Genomic DNA, 8,684 nt, shown 5'->3' on the forward strand with positions numbered 1-8,684 from the left:
AAATATCTCCCCACTCCTAAAATGCATGAATCTCGCGTATAAGAGGCACAGTGTGCTCGCGCAGTCCGAGCGCCACTTCGTTGCGCGTGAACTTGGCGCGAGGCACTACCGTGCCTCTTGATATCCTCAAAACAAGAATACAATTTTTTCGGTGTTGCGTTCATGCGCGTCATCGATCATTTCGCTGTTAATTTTTGTTTTCTTTATTCGGTTGTTGTATAAAATACCTTGCGTAAGGGGATACGTTTCGTCTCGTTTACTCGAGGTTGTCGTGTACTCTCGTATACTCTCTTCCTGAGACCGAGTCGAACGCCCAGAACGGTTTGGTCAAGTTCCACTGGAACTCGAGCCGAAGCTCAAACTGCGGCTCGTTAGCTTCTTTTGATCAAACATCTCGAGACGCGTCGACAAATTTTCAACAAACGTGTGAGAAAATATTTGCATACCACGCGTCCTCGTATAAGGTGATTTACATAAAAATACGCCGCACATCAATATCAATTATATTATTGATAAATTACAGTTGGTTCAAAAGCTCATTATTTATGTCTCTCGACTGTGTTTCTAAGAATTGCAATTCTTTTTTTTTCCCGCTGGCGCCTTTTTTCCCGATGTAAATCATTTTTCATCGGGAAAAGTATTGTATGACGTAATGTATGAATTCTTTTATTATCGCAAATTTTCTCATTGGTTTTCACTGGCAAGAAATATGGAGCCTACACCGACGCGTGACGTTAACGTTCGTTTTGTGCAATAAAAACGAAGAGAAAAAGAGAGAGAGAGAGAGAGAGAGAGATGGAACAGGCAGGAAATGGAATATTGCGATGCAAGTATTAGGTTTTAATAGGCACACGCCCACGTGCGCGATATAGCCGTTACAAGAAAGGCAACATTAGAAGGTGAGAGAAAAAACTTCTCGATTACAGCAACGAGACTATTCGATACTTGTCAACGATACGCGGAGAGATTAGAGAAAGAGAGAGAGAGAATGTGTGTGTGTGTGTGCGAGGTTGGCCTTTGCCGAAATTTCTTTCCGCTGATGAAAAAAATGACGCACGGCCACGTCCTCGGTCAACGCGAGATGGCGCGAGAATTTCAGGATCACAGAAAATGGACCCCGACATCTGGGACTCGCTCGTAGAACCGGTTTCCGTCCGGGGTTTTTCACGTGACACCGTTCTCCTTTTTAGGGCATCAGAACAGGAGTTTGGTTTTTTAAACTACGGTCTGAATCTTATTTAAACCGCAATCGCGCGTTGGTGCCTCCTCACCTACATTCGGATAATTAGTTTTTTTCGATTAATTAAATGCGCGATTGAATTTGCTTATTATTATTTAATAAAAAATCAAACGCGCGAGGATGTGCGAGTAATATTTTTGCTGCGGATTGCATCAATTTTCGCGCTTGGAAAAACATAAAATGCACAATCCACAGATTTTTCTTACAAGCAACGCTACACCGAAACAATTGTATTCTTGTTTTGACGAGAGAGATATCCCACTTACTTTAAGTATATTTTATACTAAAATAGGCGCCAATAAGAGTTTCTTATTTTAAGAGGAAAATCCTCTAAATAGTAATTATACATTGATAAGAATATATACTGATTAGAATATAAAAAAGCCTCTATAGAAAAACATATATATCTCACTATCGAAAAAGACTATATTCTTAAATAAAGAATACATTCTTAAATAAAGAGAATATATTCTTAAATAAAGAATACATTCTTAAATAAAGAGAATATATTCTTAAATTTAAGAATATATTCTTAAATATTCTTAAATAAAGAATATATTCTTAATTTCNGAAGAATATCATCTAAAATCTTGAAGAAGAATTTTTAAGTATAAAATCTTCTACTTACGAGAATATAATTTTTTTGGTGTACCGAAATTAAGGTCAAGATTTATAATTCGATGTTCCCGTCTCTTATTTGCAACAAGTCAAAGCAAGTATCCCGAGAACAAATGAATGAAGAAACGGAAAAAAAAAAAGGTATACGAGGATGTGACGAAAAGAGTGGCGCTCGTCTCTCTCTCTTTACGTCTCAGTAAACACAGCGGAAGCTGTAAACATTCACGCCTCAATCCGACCCTCTTAATTTCTGCTCGGCTGCCTCTCTTCCGAGATTAATCAAAATTCTACCTCGCGTGCGCAGAACGAACGCGCGGACACGTGGAAAATAACAATCGCGTAAAAATTTCCTCCGCGCCTTCCTCGGATTAATCTGTGAATTCCTCGCGAAAATGGAGGAGAACAAGAGCGATTGTTCAAGTTCATTCAACGCCGCGACGTTCGAGGTCGACGACCGCGTCGCCGCGAGGTCAACGACCGAGTTTATCCGAGGTCAACGGCCGCGTTCGTTCAAGGCCAATGTCCGAATAGTCGAAGGTCAAGCCGGGAAGAGGAATCGGGGGCGGGGGAGGGGGGAGAGGAAACTTTTACGACGTTTAAGCTCGACAACGAACGATTCCCCGACCCGGAGTCGCGAATGGCGAACTCTCTCTCTCTCTCGGATGAGTCGTTTTCACGACCTCGTAAAAGATTCTCGCGCGGAAAAGCCGGCGGGTGAAATTTCCGAGTCGTAATAACAATACCGCCTTCGAATCCAGTTTGAGCGCGAGCGCCACATTGTGTTATCAGCTGTATACACACACGTTTACGCGAAGAAAAAGGGGACGCGGGTAATAATCCGCGGAAGTGGATCGCGAGATGATGGATGCCATACCGCGGTTGCGCGTAAATCCACTTCCGGTGTCGCGGAAGCACAGTCGCTCCGGCGACCGTGGGATTTCCAGCTTCTCGAGAAAAGATCGGGCGAGAAAAGGGATCGGACCGGAAGAAGCAAAAGAGAAGCTGGAAGGAATTCTCTCTCACCGACATCTTCTCCCTTTCTCCGTTATTCTCTCGTCCCGGGAGAGGATTTCGAAGAGTTCCAGCTTTTCAGGGTGGCGGCTAGCCTCGCGACGTCAGGATGAGGCGTCGTCGACATTTGCGGTTTAACGCGGCGGCGGCGGCGGCGACGTCGACGATGACGACAGCGAGAAGGACGGAAAAGAGAGGAGGAGAGGAGACGAGGGAAAGAGGGAGAAGAGAGAGAGAGAGAGAGGAATGAAATTCGACGCGAGAGGAAACGCGAGCAGGGACGAGATTGAAGCCGTGCGGGCAAAACCGGCCGGGAGGGCGGGAGGGAGGGAAACATCGTGGACGCGTTCAAAGACAAGCGAGCGCGCTTGGAAATTCAATATCGACGCAATATCCACCGCGATCGACGCGGTGTCATATTAGAGAGATCGGAGCGAAGACGGGAGCACGGGACGAAGACGTAATTGCGGAATGTGCGTGGAAGAGGGCGGGAGGGGGGAGAGAGAAGAGAGGTCATAAGGAGAGTTACGGCTCAAATGTCCGGCCCCCCCGGCTCTGGCGATAATCGCACACGTCTGTCTCCCCCCCCCCCGTACGACGTCGACATTGATGGCGCGTCTCTTGTTATGCGATTACCGCGACGAGAAGACAAATAGGCTTTGAAAATAAAGAGAGAGAGAGAGAGAGAGAGGAAAAAGGAAGAGAGGAATAGGAAGTGGTGTACGTGCGCGCGCGTGAGCGATGGTCGAAGGTGAGATCGCGTCCTCGGAAGTCGCGCGAAGAGAAGCGCAGAAAGAAGGATACGAAGATGGATCGAAGGGTAGTAGCGACGAGAAAGCGTGTTAAGAACAAACCCGAAAGACACGAACAACAAGAGAAGAAGGAGAAGAAGAGCATGGGGGGTGGAGGGGGGAAGGGGCAACACCTTGGAAGAGTAAACCGGAAGAAAGCAAGGAGGAGCGACGGTGACGACGAGCGCAAAGACGCGTTAGGGGCCAGAAGGAGGATGAGAGAGAGAGAGAGAGAGAAGGAAGAGGAGGAGGAAGAGGAGGAGAAAATAATAACGACCCCGACGACGTCGCAGTGCCGCAGAAAGGTTGACGACCCGATGCGGCAGGCGACGCCCTCCTTCCCCTCTCGTGCTGCCGACGCCCTCCGCAGCAACTCCATCGGCAACCCCTTCTGCTGCTGCTGCTGCAGCAGCAGCCGCCGCCGCCACCACCACCACCACCTCTCCATGGCCACCGCCATCGGCAAACCACCTAAACCACCCAACCGCCCGACTACCCTCCTTGCGCTCCCTCCAGCTGGTGTGCCGAAGCGCATACATACGTACGCCAGCAGCACAGGGCCATCCTCGTTCCCACCTCGTCCTCTTCTCTCTCTCTCTCTCTGTCTCTGTCTCTCTTTCTCGCACCCTTCATCCCTCGTATATATACATATATATATATATATGTATATATATCCCGACCGTCGCTACCACTAGCGTTACCCTGCGACCGTCTGGCCAGGGTCGGGGTCATTGAACGTCTATAAAGATTTTGACTTCGCGCCGCCGCCGCCGCCGCCGCCGCCGCCGCTACCACCACTGCTACTACTACCACCGCCGCTGCGGATGCAGGAAGCGAGTTACGCCCTTTTATACAGAGTGTAACATAATTTGCCGGCCATCCCAAACCCGGTTGGCAGGCAGAAGAGAGATGTGCCGGGACGATACGCCGATATTAATACCACACGGAACGAGAACCAATGTCAGTCTATTTTCACAGGTAAAAGGATACGCGCGCCTGTGTGCGCGTGATGTGTGTGCGTCCAGAATTACACCGCTTGTCCTGGATCCCGGGATATTAATGTGATAACGAGGTTTTCCCTCCCGCGCCTTACGACGCGAACTGACGTACACAATTCGACCGTTTCGAAAATGACATTTTTTTTTTCTCTCTCTCTCTCTCTCTATCTATCTATCTCTCGTTAAAGATGTTACCTCCGTCGTTACGTTATTTATATCCGCGACTCACTTGGACGCTAAAATTGAACGTTGGTGGAAAAACTGAAATAAATCAATTTTTTAAAAATACACACACCTCCTCGGTAAGGAACACAGCTCGTCGCGCTGCTTGGGACTGGTTCGGGATTCGCGTTATATATATATAGTACGTTGTCGTGATGTAATTGCGAGGGAGAGGGAAAGAGGGGACTATACTTCACACAGAGACTTAACTGAATATTTCACGGCGTGAGACACGCCCTCTTTTACGCGAGAGACGTAACGCAATTTGACACCTCCTGGCGGTAACGATAAAGACCGGCCTGTTTCGCGTGCAATTTGTTCGCGCGCTAACCCGAAGTCTCGAGCGCGACAATATTATTTACGGATCGATTGTGTACGGTAACACGTAGGAGCGCCGGAAGAGAAACATTTTTTAAGAGACATCGAATATCCCTCTTCGGAATAAAATCCGTACACGATCGTGCCAACAAAAAAAAAAAAAAATTCAGGACAATTAGTGATAAATTGAGATTACTCTCAGGCTCTATAAGTCTTATTAAACTAATAATATCTGAAAAATAGAGACGTTAAGAGCCGTTCACAGGATGTTGTGCGTGAATATGCTATATATATATATATATATATATATGTGCGTGTATACACATATAAACGAATTCACGTTTTTCACGTGTTTTTGAATTGAAATTTCAATTCATAAAATCATACAGGATGCTATACTTACATCTCATGTATGAAGGACCCCGTATACCCGTATTTTAAAATTAGTTCAGGGGGTAGGGGTAAGAGATACAGTGATTGGCCACTTAAGGAAAACTGCACTATATAGAGTGAATTATAAAATTAAATTTAATAACTTGAAGTAAATCTTCAGTACTACTAGCTCAAACAAATTATAACAATTGCAAATAAAATAATAAATTTATTAGAAAATCTGAAAAAGTATTCTCAAAATTTGATAAAATATTTCCTATAGTCAAAATAGACAGTTATTGGCCATATGAGTTCTGTTAATATCTGTTTACATAACAGTTAACATAATAAATTTTTTGTTTTGACTTATAAAGATATAGTAATGAATATTTTATTTATAACACATAAAAAACTAATAAACCTACTTACATTTGTATCTATAACTCAAAATAAGAGGCCAATGACTGTCACATGGTTTTCGTAACCTTAAAAACAGTGATTGGCCGGTTGGCCAATGTTTGTCGTATAACAATAAGTTTTTTTGAGCTTTTTAAATATTATAATATTACTTTTATTCGGAGCAGAAGAACTTAATTAATATTAAAATGTTTATAATTTAGAATATAATAATAGTATTTATTTATATTTATTACTTCTTTAATACATGGCCAATTACTGTTGGGAGGCCAATAACTGTACTGTTTACCCTTATACGGGGTCCTTCATACATGAGATGCAAGTATAGCATTCTGTATGATTTTATGAATTGAAATTTCAATTCAAAAACACGTGAAAAAACGTGAATTCGTTTATATGTGTATACACGCACGTATATATATATAGCACATTCACGCACAACATCCTGTGAACGGCTCTTAACGTCTCTATTTTTCAGATATTATTAGTTTAAAAAATTCAGAAGTTTAATAAAAACAAAAAGTTGCTGTTACAAAATGATGGAAGAGAAACGGTTGTTTTAAAAAATGTTTTTACAAGTCGGCGCGCGGTTATTATTGAATTAAATACGAGAAGTGCTACAAAACTTCGACGGGAAACGAGATTTACCGGTCAAGATAGCAGTAAAAATAATTTGTAGAACGGAACGATTCTTTTATTTTCGCTCTTCTCGTTTTTCTTCCCGGCGACCGAAGAAAAGCGGAGAAAAGAAGACAAAGCTCGCAAAAGAAACGTCTCGGCGAGAGACAAAAGAATTAGGGAGAGAGGGCGAGAAGGTTTAAGTCAAGTCCGGAGGAAATTTTCGTCGCGTTTGTAGACGGAGACGAGGAAAAGAGGGAGTTGGGAGGGTGAGAGAGTGCTACAGAGGGTTTGTGGGTGTGTGTGTGTGCGTGTGCGGATCGGCGGCGCGTCTTGCCAGGGTCAGAGGTCGTTGAACGTCGGTAAAGATTTCGACTTCGGGCGATGCTGTGTGTTCCGCGGTAAATAGGCGTGCGTGAGGGGTTCCCACCCTCTTCGGTCTTCCCGTGTGTGTGCGTGCGCGCGTATATACATACGTTCGGGTTGGGCGGCGGGGAGCGGCGGCGGCGGAGGGATGAAAGGTCAGAGAGATACGAGACACCCTCTTCGCAGCAGCGAGGCGCACCCTTGTTCGCTACGTAATCTCTGCACGCTACGTGGATGCCATTACGAGCTGGCTAAGCCGCGCGAAGGAAAGAGCCGGGGAATCTTGGGCGCGAGCCGCGGCGAACTTCGAGCCTGGCGAAGCCGGAGGATTGACAAACGGTCTTCCAGGAATCTTTCGGAATCTCGTAACGAACGAGTCGCGTTGTAGGAATTCCAAGTCTTGCCCGTTGCAGTAATCTCTCCGGTCGGAGATTGCAGCGCGGAATTAAACACTTTTTACCGAAAGCAAGAGAGACCGATGTAAACCGCGAGAGATGTGTTACGTAACGTCGCATCGATCGAGAGAAGTTCTTTCATGTAATATTTAGGACGTAAGTTCGTAGTCTAATAATAGATATTTAGCAGTTAGCAAACGCGCCTTGTCGCGCCAAAGCGAACGAGACGAGATGTAAAGCTCATCGGGGTTACGAGGGGAGCGCGTATTTTGACGGGGACGGAATGTAAACCGGGCGCACATAAAAAAAAAAAAAAAAAAGGATAAAGGAAACGACGGCACGGAAAGCCGGAGATTCCAGGTTCGACTCCTGGCCGAGGAGTTTTTTCGCAATATAAATTTAATTTCAATTAGGGAGGGTATTTGGGATTTCTCATATACGAGATGTGCAAGTATAGCATCCAATATGAATTTTAGAATTGTTATTTCAATTCGAATTTCACGTGTAAAAATTTACATGTGAACACGTATATATGGATATGTATATATACACGTATAATTTCCGCACAACACCTAGCGAACGGCTCCTATGTGTCCGAATATATATATTTATTAGTTTAGAAACTTCAGAGCCTGAAAAGATTCTTTAATAGGATAAAGGAATTTTAATTGATTCCCCTCAGGGTTACAATATTTTTCAACACTCCACTTCTATATCCACGATCCATTTGTATCCACGATCTCTATTCGGAGGCCCGATTCAGTTCGCTTTTCAATCGATAAACTCGACTTGAAAGAGACCCGGCCCGGAAAAATCCGACGGTGTGGATTCGAGAACTCGTGGGACCTCCCACTCGCAGCCCTCGCACTCAGGCCGCGAGACCACTGGGCCGGTAACCGGGCGCACATAATTAACGGTAATAAGAAACGATTACTCACTTTGCTGAAGTATCCGACAGTGTGGCAGCCCTCGGAATCGCTTATCGTCATAACGTAGAAGAGAAACGGCTCGACGTCGTAATAAAGCGTTTTGTGATCCAGGAAGAATTTGGCCAACAAGCAGAGATTCTGGCAGTACTGCTTGTAACGTTTGCCGTCCACTTCCCACACGCCTATTTTGTCTTTTCTGCGAAGACAGTAATCGCGATTGCATCAATTACTTCGACTCGAAATGTGGATCGGCGATTGGTTCATTTTTTAATTTGCACGAATTAAGGAAACAATTAAACACTAGATATACCAGCTTATTTAAATATACCTACTAAAAAATACAAAAAATATATTACGAATATATATAAAGTAACATTAAGTTCATAAAA

General features: G+C 44.4%; 1 protein-coding gene across 1 annotated transcript in view; it reads right to left on the reverse strand.

Moving 5' to 3' along the window:
* LOC109856755 (histone acetyltransferase KAT7) overlaps nucleotides 1–8,684 on the reverse strand; it is a 44,472-nt gene that overhangs the window by 32,306 nt on the left and 3,482 nt on the right. Inside the window, exon 9 of the mRNA XM_020432381.1 lies at nucleotides 8,305–8,491. Within this exon, the coding sequence (XP_020287970.1) occupies nucleotides 8,305–8,491 (187 nt within the window). The remainder of the gene's footprint in view (nucleotides 1–8,304; nucleotides 8,492–8,684) is intronic.

This window comes from Pseudomyrmex gracilis, unplaced genomic scaffold (assembly GCF_002006095.1).
Source record: "Pseudomyrmex gracilis isolate BER0280 unplaced genomic scaffold, ASM200609v1 scaffold_133, whole genome shotgun sequence".
Classification (NCBI taxonomy): Eukaryota; Metazoa; Arthropoda; class Insecta; order Hymenoptera; family Formicidae; genus Pseudomyrmex; species Pseudomyrmex gracilis.